This window comes from Elephas maximus, chromosome 13, assembly GCF_024166365.1.
Source record: "Elephas maximus indicus isolate mEleMax1 chromosome 13, mEleMax1 primary haplotype, whole genome shotgun sequence".
NCBI classification, from domain to species: domain Eukaryota; kingdom Metazoa; phylum Chordata; class Mammalia; order Proboscidea; family Elephantidae; genus Elephas; species Elephas maximus.
This window is the reverse complement of record NC_064831.1, coordinates 36,361,598-36,377,292: the sequence shown is the minus strand read 5'-3', so window position 1 is coordinate 36,377,292 and position 15,695 is coordinate 36,361,598. Positions and strand designations below refer to the sequence as shown.

Here is a 15,695-nt window from a genome sequence, read left to right as displayed (position 1 = left end):
AATGTGTTAGCTTCTGCTTGGAGACCTTGCAAATGAGGTTTTCCCATCTTTCATTCCAGCACAAACTTCTGGTTTGATTCTGGTATCATATAACCACAGTCAAATATCTTGGTATTTGGGGGATTTAGTCACTTCAAATAAGCAGTCATTGCTGTTCTTGGTAAGTATCTCGACCCCCTTTGAATTTTAAATCGCTCTTGTGCTCCAGGAGCCCTGAATCCGGCTTTCCTATACCCAGCTCTGCCCAGCGCCTGCCCCGTCTCAGCAAGGCACGAAACGTTGGTGAACTGTGTAGGTTCTCTGGTGACCGGTGCAGCTGTTGTAGGATTTTAACAGTTAAGGCCCTAGCTCCCCACCCCCATTTCTGAAATGTTCGTGCTTTTCTGCTGCCAGAAAGTTTTTAATATTCATGGAGTGTAGAGTCTGGTACTGGAGAAGGTTGGATCACAGTTTGAGTCAGAAGCAGCATATACCACTAATTTGTTACATTTTAGAGAAATAAACTCTGTAAAGTGTACAAATACATGGCCACTGTCATAATTTCTCTCTTTCTTTTTACACCATAAAAGCTATAGGGTCTTTCCCTGAAATACAGGCCTGTTTTTCCAAAGCAAGAACGTCGATTCCATTTTACAGAATTCCCCCATCAGTTACTCAGATGTGTATTCTGCCGCCTGTTTGTGGGTCTTCCCCAAACCCTTCACCTGCCCCGCCCCGTCCCAACATAAGGAACTTCCCTGTCACCTCAGGAATAGCCAGGAAGACTTTCAATAGAAGGATTTCCGAGAGTGGGTTTTCGAGTTAGCAATAGGAAATCTTCAGGTTTTTTTTTTTCTCTCTTTTTTTTTTTTAGTGAAACGCTTTTGTTTTTCCCTCCATACCCGCCCCTCCTTTTTTTTTTTTTTTTTTGAGAAGGAGCATTTCTCCTCAAAGGAAGGTGGTGATAATTGGCTTTTCTGCACTGGCAGTGGGGCGGACTTCTGCTCTAGGAGACGATTCCTTCAGTGTGTTGTGTTAAATTGGAAAGCTATGAAACAAACAGTAGTTCTCTGTAATTTATTTCGGTTTTGGTAAGTGTGGTTTCTGAGCTTTTCAGGAAGAGTTGACTTCTTTCTCCCAATTTTGCAAACCACAAGCTAGCTTTCAAGAAACATGTGGTGCTTAGGTACTTTTGTAATTGGTCAGCAGCTCATCGTTAAATAAAATTGGTGGTTTGTGCTCATGCCAGTCTTACTAATCAAAAATCCTTGGTCAGAGGGGCAGCGGGGAGAAGGAAATAGATTTTTTTTTTAAATAAAACTTTAAATTTGGAAAGTGGTAGGAGATGACACCCAAAATATTTCATTATGTTCTAACAGAAAATAAGCTTTTTATGCTTATCTCATTGATAATTTTTTAATTTTTAGCCCAAAGATTTTCTCAACTGGGATTCTCATCTGAATCCAAGAACATGAAAATGATCTGAATGACTATTTGCTCAGTTCTCGCAACGATGATACTGTCAAGGGCTGCAAAGGGTCTGAAATCTTACCCTGCTTGCAGACTACCAAGTTAGCCTGCCATGGTTTTGTGGATGCTGGCAGAAGACATGGGACGCCTACGTCAGAGCCAAGGGACTCTTAATCACAGCAGTAGCAGCAGTCAGGGTATCAGTTGTGTCTTGTGCCAGGTCCCCGAGGCCCAGTTCCCACAGAAGGATGTAGAAGGAGCCTGGTAGCACCTGGGTGGGGAGTGTTGCAGGAGAGGAGCCCTGAGTTTAGGAAGTCTGAATCTTTTATGGTGGGCAATAAAGCTTTCCCTTTTCTCCAAAGGGAGGCCCGTCTCTATCTTCCAAGGCCATTGGCTCTACAAACATCCTTGCAAAAGATAGTCCAGCACAAAGGTGGTCTGTGCCTCTGCTCGCTGGATGTGCACAAGCCTGAGAGACCACGGAGAATTGTTTCCCAACAGGCTGAGCTAGAGCTGCTCTAGGTGTGTGGGAGAGACTGCTTGACCTTGCGTGGACTGCCGTTCCCAAAACATCTAGTGTTCTTCCAGTATTTTAAATCAAAGAAGGGAAAGAAAAAAACAGAAACCAAACCCATTGCTGTCGAGTTAATTCCGACTCATAGCGACCCTATAACAATGACGAAGGGAAAGAGACTATCAAAAATTCTCCTTTTAACAGTAATATTTTCTTCTACTGCTTTTGAGAAAATATAGGTATTTTTTTAATTAAATATTTTTTGAAATATTTTGATCCTTATTACAAAAAAAAAAAAAAAAGTTACCTAAATTCTGGAAAGTAGGAGAATGTTTTATATACTGAAGATCATATTTACAATTTCTTGCCTTCCAAAAAGTATGACTCCTTGGCTTTTGAGAGACACCTTATGAAACACCATCGTCTGACCTCTACTGGGCAAGATGTGAACTCAATGGACGACCTGATATATTATCTGAATGGCTGCTTGCCTCATCCCCACTCCTTCCCAACAGACAAGCGGGAGGAAAGTCTCTTCTGCCTAAGCATCTGCTCTGTTTCCCAAACCTTGTTTTACCTCATGGGGCTTTCCTTTTCAAAGGGCTTCCAGTCCTCCTCATGGCTTGCTATGTCTCATCTCCACAGAGACTGCTCCCAGTGTTGCATTTTGCTAACTCTTATGAACATTCCAGCTTGCAAAGTTTGTGCCTATGTGGAATCCCAAAATCCAAAGGAGAGGTACGTAGCTGAGGCTTCTGAGATATGGTAGGGGTAAACTCAAAAACAGAACACAGAAACTCAGATACAGAAGGTCACGTCTAAATGGAAAGGCGCTAAGGGTATATTAGTGAACAGGTTAGTGCTGGATTAAAATTAACAACAGAAGAGTCACAGAAAACAGAATTCTAACGTTCAGAACCCGAGCTTGAACAAGAAGTGCTGATCGTGAGTCCCTGTTTTAGGAAAGGCTGGAGAAAGCTAGCTAAGAGACAGGCCCTTACCTTCTGCATTTGCTATTTCAACAATTCTGTCATTGACTGAGGTTTTTGCTTGTTTGTTTTTTTAAAAGAAAGATGTAGGGATTGAGTAGATAATGGCTATGAAATATCTGATCTTTATTTTTAAAAAGCCTTATAAGCATAGAATCTCCTTGTTACTTTATCTTCATCCTGTAGCTGTCTTTCCTCTGGAAAGATGGATGGCCATGATTTCTTCCCTTGACTCTTTATGACTAGGAAGTGTTGATAGGGGGTGTGGTAAAACATCTCATCTTCCACCACCACCACCCCCAAGCACCTTACATAATTGCTGGGAGATGAAATGGCAATTGTTCCACTAACTGTAGCCTTAAATTCTCCATCAGACCTTCTTTCATCCCTTCCTCTCTTTTCCCTTCCTGATTAGTAAGACACCATTAAAGGTTCATTTTCTGCTGAAGAAATCGCTTTAAGATTTATAGGTTTCTTGGCTGGGGATGAAATAGGTTTTATGATTTCTGAATAAATGGCTGCATGGGAGAGTTATAAATAAGTTGCTCAAGGAATGATATTTTTTAAATAGTGTTCCCTCTTTTTTTTTTTTTTTTTCTGACCAAAGGCTAGGGAACCTCCTGTTAACTCTCAAGTCATTAATGCAGTACTTCATCCACCTGATTTATAAAATAATCTCAGTTTGCGGAGTCCCTGGGTGGTGCGAACGGTGAAGCTCTGGACTACTAGCTGAAAGGTTGGTGGTTCAAACTCACCCACTCAGAGGTGCCTTGGAAGAAGGCCTAGTGATCTGCTTCCAAAAGGTCACAGCTTTGAAGGCCCTATGGAGCAGTTCTACTTTGCTCACATGAGTTTCACCATGAGTCAGAGTTGACTCAATGGCAACTAGCAGCAACAACAACATTGTTGTTGTTTTAGAACTTTTCTATTGTTTGCTCAGACGTTGGTTGAAGGCTTCACATGCCTAGCGCTGTGCCTGGCTTTGGGAGGTCTACAGAATGTAAAAGCCCTGATTTAGCCCCCACAGGGCTTATGTTCAAGGCAAGAGAAACATCAGAAAACAGCTAATGCCAATTTGCCCAGATGTTTTTTGATGTAATGGGTGTTCAGAGAAGGTCTATGAGCTAGAGGGGCCAAAGAAGGCGTACTGGGAAGGCAGGACTGGAGCTGATCAGAGGAAGGGAAATATTAGAATAGGCAGAGGAGGTGGGAGAGCCTGAGAGGAGAGGAGAATCATGAGGCAGAGCGTGGCACACCCAGGGAAGCAGAGCCGCCAGTCGAGCAGTTTGGCTACTGAGCAATGGATACCACTGGAGGGAATGAGTACCCTTGTTGCGGGGAGGCAGATTGGCTAAGTTGGGTCTTAGGTGGCTGAGTCTGAGTCTGGCAGAGGTGAGCTGGACATGTTGGAGTAGGATTGGGGGTTAGCCAGGAAACCATATTGGTAATGAAACTAAGAGAATGGAACATTCTGTTATGATGTAAAGTTATAGAATGGAGCAGCCTTGGAGTCATTTGGAAGGAAGCATGGACAGAACTCGGTATTAGTTCTACTATCGTGGAAAGAAGGAAGAATCAAAGATAATGCTCAGGAATGTTGACAGATGAGGAAGCTCCTCGTGGAGACTGGTTTTCAGGGGAAGAGGGTGAATTTGAGGTGAAAAGTGTGTGGGTGTAGCCAACATTCAGTACATGGTGCTTTGAAAATGTAATTGAATAAAACAAGAAGCTTCTTCTGCATTGTGCTTTTAAAGTAAGCATCTACCATAGCCATAAGCTACCAGTTTTGAAGTAATTTCAAAATAATTTAGTTCAGATCCACACATATTGATTGAACTCGCTGTCCATGTTTGGAGTACCTTCCAAGTGTCTGGAGTCTGTTCACTGACCACTTTATCATTTTTTTTTAATTTGCAAATATTAGGGAATGCTCAGTTCACCACAAAATATTTGTTGTTCATTAATTTCTCCCTTTCTGATTTTCTAGTCTGGCCCTTTCTAGATAAATCCAGGTTCCCAGTGGCAATTTTTCTGGGTTGCCACGTGTATATGATCAGCTGTAAGAGCTTTAAATGTTAGAAGACCACGAGTTGATCTTTTGGAAGCTGTCATTCATGGGCTTGACTCCAAATTCTTTTGACTTTCCTTTGTAAGCAGGCAAATGAGCACTTTAAAACTCCAACCAACCATTTTGAACAATTAGATTCTATTTTCCTAATTAGTGAACTGATACTGTGGTAGGTTGGACAAGAGTAGGTCTTCTGCTGCACAAACTTGGAGAAGTATAGTAAGATGTCTCCAGTTTGGGGCTGTAGGGTGCACCTGGGAGGATGAGGAGAGGCCTCTGTCACCACTGATTATCTGGAGAGACAAGTGAGGTATCATCCTGGCCATCTAGAAAAGGGATGTCGTGTATTTGGTGTTAATCCTGTCCTTTAAACTTCCACCCTTAGCCCAAGTCAGACCCGATCAACTATGGTCCAGTGGCTTAACCCGCAGTCTCCAACCACACCGAGCTCCAACCCAGCTGCTCCACCTCCTTCACCAAAGTCATCACCTTTCCCCTTCTCTTCTCCTGCCACCATAGTGGACAAGCCACCTGAAAGGTATGTGTTTTGGAGTATTACGTGGAATATGGTGCGAGATCACAGAAGGGTCTCAATAAACCTGAGCAGATGCTTATATTCTCTGCTAGAAAAGACTTACTCAGGTTCTTCCCAGCTTCCTGAATTTTCTAGACAATAGTCACAGCCTTTTATCAGGACTGTGCCTCAGTTCAGTGGCAGATACATTCTCAGGAGAAACTTGCCTTACGTGAGAACTGCTGGAACCTACTCTGTCTTTTTGGTGCTGGCTGTGCATTTATGAAGCTCCTCATTTCTGAGGAACGTCTTCTATTTGACTACAAAGCGTATGCTTTGTTTCACAAGGAGGGAGGCAGGGCACTGGAAATGTTATTGAACGTGGCCAGTTAATGGGCTGGTTCTACACAAGAAAGGTTTAGCAGACCCTTCCTCCTGGGTTGCAAGCTGAGGTTCTCCGTCAGTGCCTTCTCCTACACCAGTGAGGTGGGACGTTTCCTTCTGCTTAGGTTCACATCTGGCTGGAAGCATGCATGGTTTCCATCCTACCCCATTCTGCCCTTTTCCCCCAAGACCACATGGGATGTTTTGAAAAGGGGTGACAAGTGGAGCCTGGTGTCCCTCTCTGAGATGGGGGTGAGGGGACTGAGACAAGGAAAATACAGATAAGAGCAACAAGCCCCTCCCAGCGTGGTGTGGGAAGCAGATTGCCGTCACAGAGGGATGTGTGTCAGTGTCATTGCTGAGCCCATTAGTGTGTGGCTCCTTCTGCCTCAAGATACCAGTGCTTTTCCTAATAGACAAACCAAAGTGCTTAGGAAGTCAGCATGCCCTGTGGTTCTGATAATGCTGAATGACAGGAAAGGGCATCCCACCAGGCTTAGTGGAGAATTAGGTGAAGAGACTCGGTGAAAGCTGCTCAGAGAGGCTCCCTAAAGAAAGTTTGGGATTTCATACCCATCATTTACTTGAAAATCAAGTGCTGAGGCTTTGCCTGACGTTCATTTCCCTGCTAATTTCCTTTCTGGAAGGAGTTGCACCTCTGGTGACATAGAAATGAGATTTGGGAACAAGGAGGTGGGGAACGAATGTTGAGGTCTCTCTTTGGATTTTTCACACGTTGATTGGTGTCTTTCCTGCTCCCTTTTCAGCATTGCCAATCGGAAGGCTCGAGCGGTGTATCCATGCGAGGCTGAACACAGCTCAGAATTATCTTTTGAAATAGGAGCAGTTTTTGAGGATGGTAAGTGTTAGCAGGAACTTTGTGCTACCATATATTCTGTCACCCCAAACATCTACAACATGGAACAAGCAGACTCTGGTTGTCATGTTGTCAGGGGACATGTCCCACCCTAGATGCATGGCTTTGAGAGGGCTGATCCATTTGTCTCCAAGGAACTGAATGCTGTGCCTCGATGGCTGAAATACTTCTCCCACTTACATCTTTGTTGTTCTCCAACCCCTTTTACTATTGTAGGTCTTCACTTAAGACATCTTTCTCCCATAATATAAAGAAGCTTAGTGCCACTTGGAATTAGGAAACATTTGATTGGCTTCCTTTGTTTTCCCCTTCCAGAATTCCCAACCCAGACTCCTAAATGCTCCATGTTTGCCAAGTTCAAGTTATCAGAGAAGGGTACTGTGCTCAGAAAATTTTTATTTATAATTCCCTTACCATTTTTTTTTCTTACCATTTTTGCATGCTTGACATGATTTTTGCGGATTTGAACAGTGTGTGAATCTCCAGATGTGGGTATTGACTTTGGATATGAAAACAGGGGTGTAGATTTTTATTTGAGTGTTTAATATTCACACACAGCACTGAGGAGTTATGCCTGGCTTGATAGTTCACAAATTTCTTCTATGAGTCAGTGTATGTCTTTTTCTTTCCCTCTTGATTTCTTCTCTCCCCAGTCTTGCTCATTATAACATTCATTGGGTTGCTGTGGAAACAGTGATGTTGTGTGTGGGTGGAGCTCCCCAAAAAAGTTCTGGGGAAGCAGTGAAAACCTTAGATGCTTGGGAGTGGAATGGTTGATTAGCCAGCAGTTGGGAGAGTGTGAAATATAGCAACACAATGTACAGTTGTGTATTGTCTGTAATTTGTCTCTTGCTGATGATGTTTTTTTAGAAATCAGACTGACCCATTTTGAATAGACATTTATGTATTTGTAGTATGTGTCTGAAAACAACACAAAAACACGTACAACAGAAGTACCCTTTGTAGTGAAATTTTGTTCTTGGAATAGAAGGAAGAGCATTCCTCTATCACCATAATGTAGAGACATACAGTTTTTCAAAGAGAGTGTGGTAAAACAGCTTCCCTACTCCAGGCCTGTTACATTTTGGCACACCATACGGCAGGAGGGAAAGCTGAGATGTTAGCATTGAAACCCACCCATGTGAAAAATGATAATGAGTTTTCATCATCCATGTGATACTTTGTGTGATTAGATTTCTTTAAAATCCCTTATGTAGTATTGTTTTCGAGATGTTTACCTTGGCAGAGGTGTATCTATTAAGATGTCTTTGGGTGCAAGTAACAACTCTGACACAAGTGGCTAAATCAATCATGCAAATGAACTGTCTCACAAAATAATGAGTGTAGAGATAGGGAGACCTGGTGGGGCAATGGTGAAATGCTTGGTTGCTAACGAAAAGTTTGGTAGTTCAAACCAACTCAGCGTCTCTGTGAGAGAAAGACCTGGTGATCTGCTTCCATAAAGATTACAGCCAAGAAAACCCTGTGGGGCAGTTCTACTCTGTTACATGGGGCCACTATGAGTCGGAATCAACTCAACAACACCCAGCACCAACAACACAGAGGTAAAGAGCTCCAGGATTGGTTAATTCAGTTTCTCTGGGATTTCATCAAGGACCAAAGTATTTCTGTCTGTCTTTTAAACTGTTATCAGCAGATATGCCTGTGGCCGGTTTCTGTGGTGGGGACAAGATAGCTGCCACAGTTCCGGGCATCATGGCCACACTCAGCTTTAGCAGAAGGAGGTGCCTTATTCATATGCTCTTTTTTTTAAAAGGACAGGAAAACCTTTACAGACACTTCCTAGTCTTCCTCCGTTTATATCTCAATAACCAGAACTGCATTATATGCGCACCCTAAACCCATCATAGGCAAAGATTTAGACCAATCAGAACCACACTGGGCCTGGGGACACCTCCTCTGGGTTCACAGCCATGTGAATGAGGGTCAGCATGTAAACCAAATTTGACTGTGCCAGCAAGGATAAAAGGGGAATGGAGATTAAATGTCTGACCCAGAAGACGTAAGTTCTCAAACTCCTAAGGCCCTAAATGACTTGTATACCAGTTGCTAGTGGATTCCAGCTCATGGCTACTCCATGTGTGCAAAGGAGAACTTCTCCGTAGGGTTTTCATGGCTGTGACCTTTTGGAAGCATATTGCCAGGCTTTTCTTCTGAGGTGTCTTTGGGTGGGTTCAAACTACCAATCTTTTGGTTAGTTGCCAAGTGCTTACCCATCTGTGCCACCCAGTGACTCTAAAAATGACTTGTAGGAATCAAAGTAACACGCAGACACACACAGACACACACAAAAGAGCCTTATATTATATGGAAACCCTGGTGGCATAGTGGTTAAGTGCTATGGCTGCTAACCAAAAGGTCGGCAGTTCAAATCCACCAGGCACTCCTTGAAAACTCTGTGGGGCAGTTGATGACAGCAATGGGTTTGGGTTTTTTTTTTTTTTAATATATAATATATATATTTTCCTGCAAGTCATTTCCTCATACACATACCAATATCTCAGTGTGTTTTGGGAGAAGAGAGTGATTGATAGTGTGCTAGCTATGGATTAGAAGCCCTGCACTTATTTTGTGAGTTCAGATCTTGGCTTGTTCACTTCCTGTGTGACTCTGGCCAAGTTCTTGACGTACTCTATGCATCATTGTATTCGTCCAGATCTTCAGAGATGTCCACAAGATTGATGATGTGTCAGGGAAGTATTTGGGTGACTAGAAGCTAGGCATCAGTGCCATAGACCTTAGTGGAGGAAGTTACTGACAGTGAGGCCATGCCTGGCGCATCATGGTATGCTGTGGCTCTGGCTACATTTTGAGCCAAGTCACGTCTCTATGATTTGATGCCGTGTAACGTTGATTTCCAGCTCTGTCTGGGCTACTGCTGCCTGGGGCACACAGCGTCTCGGTGGTTCCTTAGTCCCTCCTACAATGTCACCTGCTCCACAAATGCTGGGTAGATGTGCTGATACCATCCCCCTGTACAAGTCTGTTAGCGTCTCATTTCACATGAGCTCCTTGCCTTGCAGGTGTCTCCCCCGGGGTTCTTTGGTGGTGGTGCAGATAAGCAGAGAGCAGTACATTCCTACACCATTAGCCTGGCTACTTCTTAGGGACATTTCGTAAAGAACACAGTCACGCGAAGGCCCTCAAGCCACAACCATTTGCCATCTAGTCAGCTTCAACTCATGGTGACTCATGTGTGTCGGAGGAAAACTGTGGTCCATCACGTTTTCAATGGCTGATGTTTCAGAAGTCGATTGCCAGGCTTCCTTTGGAGACACCTCTGTGTAGCCTCGAACCTCTAACCTTTCAGTTAGCAGCCGAGCACGTTAACCATCTCTACCACCCAGGGACTCCTTGAAGGCCCTTATACAGGGTTTATTCTTTTCTCAGTGCATTTGTACCTTCATCTTCTGTGAATAGTTAATATCTTAGCAGATACTTGATAAAAAGCTAGAACTACGTGCTTGCTCAGAACATGTCCAATAAAGCCCTGCCTCAAATGGCTGTGGGGTCTCCTCTTCTGATGACTTCCACACAGCAGGACAGACCAGCAGGTCATCTGACCTCATTTCTCTGCAGATAGACAGTGTTCTGAGTGGCCACTGCTTCCAGCTCAGCCACAGGACTGACACCGGGAACATACCTCTCTGTAGACGAGCCATAGTTTATATCCCTGAAATGCCCAAGACATCCTTCCTGTGTTCACTCATCCAACTGGAATCTTCCAGCACCAGAAATGCTGTTTGCAGTTCAGTCCCTTTTTGTACATCTTCCAGGCAACAAAGGAAATGGGTTTATGGCATTCAGGGCCTTTGGAGAAGACAAAATTCAGGTCAAAGTGGCCCTTGGGCCGCATTGTCAGTGGTTACGTGGTTTGGAACATATACAACAATGAAAAGCCATAACTCAGAGTGTGAAAGGCAAAAGGATCATTAGTAATTATGTAGCTCTATAACTGTTCCTTCCTCTTTGCTTACTGTGTGGGCCTGGGTTTAATTTATGAGTTCAAATTCTAGGCCAAAGATTTGATTCTATAGTAGACACACTAATGATTAGCCTTGTTCTGGGGAAACAGCTCCCATATCCACCCACGGAGGAATGTATTTGTGAAGTCTCAGGACACCCTATGCCCCTGTGACTGCCAGAGGGACCCTTGCCTTTTCTATGGGCCTGGGGACCCCAGAAACACCTTCCATTGATTATCAGTCAGTGCTGCTCTCTGTCCAGATAGGAGTCTCCAGTCAGAGTGGGAAGTGGGTCTTCTGTTTGGACTGCCCAACAGCACTGGAGAGGCCTCAGGGCTGGAGAGCTTAGGAGCTGGAACACCCAGCAGTGATGATTCCTGTCCTTCCAGGTTTTGTTCTTGCTACATGTAGACAAAGGGGCCCTGGTGGTACAATGGTTAAACACTTGACTACTAACCAAAAGGTTGGCAGTTCAGATCCACCAGTGGCTTTGCAGGAGAAAAGACCTGGCGATCTTCTCCTGTAAAGATTACAGCCTAGGGAGCCCTATGGGGCAGTTCAACTCCCTCATATAGGGTCACCATGAGTTGGAATTGTCTCAATGCAGTGGGCTACGTGTGTGATAAAACTGTGTTTTAACCATAGCTGGGGTGAGAGAGGAGTCCCTGGGTGGTCCTAATGGTTAACCCACTTGGCTGCTAACTGAAAGGTTGGAGGTTCGAGTCTACCCAAAGGCATGTCAGAAGAAAGGCCTGGCAATTTACTCCTGAAACATCAGCCATTGAAAACCCTATGGTGGATGGTTCTACGCCGTAAGTCAGAATCTAATAGATGGCAAGGAGTAGTGGATAAGAGAATAAGAAAAAAACGTTCAATTTAATGGTAGCCTCAGGGTGGGGAGAGGAAGTGAGGACGGGCGGGTAGGGGATGGTGAGGGGAGAAGCGCACAGATCACGTTCTATTTCTTAAGTTGGGTGGTAGGTTTCAGGTATTCATTTTATTATTAGGCTTCAGTGATTTAAATATGTATCACATATGTTGTTTACATTATGTTTAAAAAACAGTATATATAAGGAAAAGCCTGAGTTCAGAATCTGTTCTGGAGCATCTCACAGATGTGTTATAGTTGCCAGCTCCTTGTCCATGTTGTTGTGGGACACTAAATTGTAATGACAGGGAGCACTGGTGACCCTCATCACATGGGGTCTGATACTGCTTGGTTTCTGGAAGACGTGGGACTCCTCAAGGTCACACAGCGTCTTACTGGCAGGCCCGGGATTGGACCCAGCCCATGCTTCAGGACAGAGTCTGTGGCTTCAGCACATAGTTATGTGTTCTGGAGTGTCACGGGAGTGTCTAATGAACAGCTGCCTTCACAGCCTCGGGTGTGAAATGCTTGGTACGTGTTTGCTCCTTCGTTTTCTCTGCATAGTTGGTCTCTTAGACTTTATGAAAAGATAGAAGCACATGCTTGCTCAGAGCACGTACAGTTAAAGCCCTGCCTCGAATGGCTGTGGGGTCTCCCTGTCTGATGACTTACACACAACAGGACAGACCGGCAGATAATGCGACCTCACTCTGTGGAGATGGGCTTAGCCCACAGGACTGTCACCAGAAACACATGTGGGTTGTGGCCAGGTGGCAGGACTGGCATTGGGGAACGAGGAGAATCTTTAGTTTACTTCCCCCTTTCCTTTCCCACTGCCTCTTGGAGCCTCTGTGGAAGGCATCTCCTGTTCTCCAGTGCTAATTAGGGTCCCTGACTCCATCCGGGTATTGCTACTCGTGTGGTTCTTCTCCCAGCATGAGGATGGCCATGCTTCCGGCTGCCTGGGGCTCCGGGGCAGAAGGAGAGTCAGGCGTCCAGACTGAGAAAGCCGTGGAGACCACAGTCCACAGGGCACACGGGAATTGGCAGCAACGGAGGCCATCACATCTCTTACCCAGAAAAATGGACAGTCAGCCCCCACTGTGCACCCAGACAGCTTTCTGTGGAGAGGCCACTCTCTCCAGCTTTGGCCAGCATAGTGTCTGAGCAGACTGGGCAGTAGCACAGCGATCCGCCATCATGGCCTCTTCCCTGGGGTGGCGCAGTGATAACGTGAATGGAGGCATAAGGTCTCTCACCGTCTCACAAATGAGCTGTAGTGAGCTTTTGTCTCAACACTTTCCCATGAACCTTGGTGGTGTAGTGGTTAAGTGCTAAACAAAAGGTTGGCAGTTCGAATTCACCAGCCACACCTTGAAAATCCTATGGGGCAGTTCTCTGTCCTATATGGTTGCTGTGAATCGGAATCCACTCGATGGCAATAGGTTTGGTTTGGTTTTGGTTTGATCTGCGGCACGGAGTTTCTGGAAGTGGGGTCTTCATTGCTCTTGGCAGCTGCTGGACCATGGCTAGAGGTTGGACCCACAGAGTTGTTAAGCACCCAGATACTGGAAACCCAAGTGACAGGTGTTAAAATAAATAGTGCCAGTGTCTGAAGTTTTCTTGTAAAATTATGTAAATAAAAGCCCTTCTCTCCCGTGAGAGGAGAGATACTGCCATGCGGGTCTCCAGCTCCGGCTCCCCTCTCTCACCTGACGCCCTGGCTTCCTCCTTTAGAGGCATCTGGGAGCTCAGGGTGAGAGCAGGCCCGCTGAGTGCGTGGACGGTCAGCAGTAACCCTAGCTGTGGTGGGGGTTGCTCTAGAAAAGCAAAGTCTGTTCTAAAAAAACGGGATCCTGCGAGCCTGTAGTGCTCGGGTTCAGTCCTTACAGACTCTTGGACCTTGTGAGATAGCTGGTCCCAGAGACCATTCCTGGCTTCAGGTGACTTTTCATCTTCATCTTCTGGGTACAGCAAGCACCTGACATGAGCTGGGAGCCTGTAACCAGAGGAGCACTCAGCGCCTTTCCACCTTAATGACTCTTCAGTTATTATCCATTCTACCAATTCCCAGTTCAGCCATGGAAGTCTAAACTGCTTTGTTTTATCAGGAGTTGGTTATTTAGAGTTATTTTTATTGGCTTAAGTGCTCATTAAATTTGTATTTGCTATAACAACATTGTCATATTCCACACATCTTCCAAGGAGAAAGTTATTTAAGTAGCAATAAAACTATGACACCTTATTTTTCGCACCTCCAAAGAGCATTTACTGAGCATAGTGTACGGCCCCAGAAAGATACAGCAGAGGATTGGTGTGCTGCGTGTGGAAGGGACAGTCCATGGGGGTGGCCTGGCTGAAGGAGGCTGGGAGAGGGATTGTAGGTCCTGACACACAGATTCGTGCTCAGTAATACAGGTAGAGTGAATGGTGGGTAATAGGTTCTTTTGCTCTTGAAATAATACGTTTACTTCCCCACCTTAGAGCCTGGGAATGGTGTCTGCCTGGCATCGTACCCGCTGCTTAGATATTGTTATTTTAACCTTTGCAACAACTTCTAATGCTCAATTGTTGGCCCTCTTTTATAAATGAAGATGCTGAGGCTAAGACAGATTCAGTTACTCACCCAAGGTCACACAGTCCTTAAGGAGCCGGAACTCCAGCAAGCATCGCAGAGACTCCCAAACCAACCACATTTCCAATATATTCACGGCCTCTTGGCATTAGAATCTTCCCCAAAGTGAAGGGTTCTCTTAGCTCCCAAAACTGCTGTTAGAGGAAGCAGTTTGAAACACTAAGTATAATGAGGTACAAGGAATGTGTGTTTTTGTGTTCAGCGCAGAAGGGGAAGACCCCCCAGGCCTCATCTGTAGCCTCTGAGCCACCTTCTGCATGCCTGGGTGAGCCAGGGTCTGGTAGCCCAGCTGTTGGTATATTGCATTCCGCTATTCTCCATCCACCTCACTGCTGGCCCTTGGCCACTCCTGGGCCCTCAGATACTGTAGGAGTCTCCTTGGTCCCCTCAAGTCAAGGCTATTTCTCCCCCAACTGGCCCCTGTCTTTGGGGGGTGAGGGCTGAGGAGGGAGAGAGGCAAATGGGGTATGGGCTGGTCTCTCTGGTCTGCTGGTGGGGATTGGGAGGGCAGTGTAAGATTCCAGGTCTGATCATGGTTTCCCACGTCCAAGCGGCCTTTACCGCCACTTTGTGAGAAATCAGATATATGAATAGCTACCACTCAGTGTTTGTATGAGAGTGTGCATGCGTGTGTAGAGAGGAAGAAACAGCACAAGCGCAGGGCTTTACAGAAACTACTCTATCTGCTCCTCACAGCACTCTTAAGTGTCAACTAGCCCGTCTTGCAGGTAAAGGGACGGAGCAAGGCCCTGATGGTTAAGTCATTTCCCCCATGCACAAAGCAGGAGTCCATCCAGGCCCTCTGACTGGAGCTCTGGGCTCCTTTTCACTTGGAGCCACCATGTCACATAGACCCACAGCACCTCTCACAGAGAATCCATCCTTTTGCACTGACATTGAGTGCATTCTGGTGGCACTGCCAGCTTGGGCAGTTTGGGTTACGTGAGAAACTTTCAAAAATCCTGCCCTGAAGAACAATGTCAGAATAAAGGTCAGTGAGGGCTGAAAGAAAGCAGTTTGCTGCTAGATCACCTCTAGGGCACATTTCTGAGGCATTCCTTTATTCATTCATTAGATAAACTATTATGTGTCAGGTGTGCTGCTAGGTGCTGGAGATTACAAGGTCCTTGCTCTCATGTGACAGTCTAGACTCAATGAGGGTGTCTCACTGTTTGTGTCTGTTTCTCTCTGTCAGTCACACACACACACACACCTGCTGGACTAAGTGCTTTGGCAGTAATATGCAGGGTGTGTAACTGGCACCCTGACCTGGTCTGGGGCCTCGGGAAGAGTCCCAGAGGGCAGGGCTGCTTCAGCTGATGTGTGAGGGATGAGTAGGCTCGTCCAGGCATAAACTGGGAGAAGAGAGTCAGTGGGGAGCCTCGAAGCCTGGGTTTGTTGAACCTAAGGA

General features: G+C 45.4%; 1 protein-coding gene across 2 annotated transcripts in view; it reads left to right on the top strand.

Annotated features, from left to right (window-relative positions):
• The window catches only part of ARHGAP10 (Rho GTPase activating protein 10), a 367,040-nt gene that overhangs the window by 348,931 nt on the left and 2,414 nt on the right, over positions 1-15,695 (top strand). For both annotated transcript variants that reach the window (XM_049905921.1, XM_049905919.1), the window contains 2 exons: positions 5,406-5,558; positions 6,686-6,777. In XM_049905921.1, the coding sequence (XP_049761878.1) occupies positions 5,406-5,558; positions 6,686-6,777 (245 nt within the window). The remainder of the gene's footprint in view (positions 1-5,405; positions 5,559-6,685; positions 6,778-15,695) is intronic.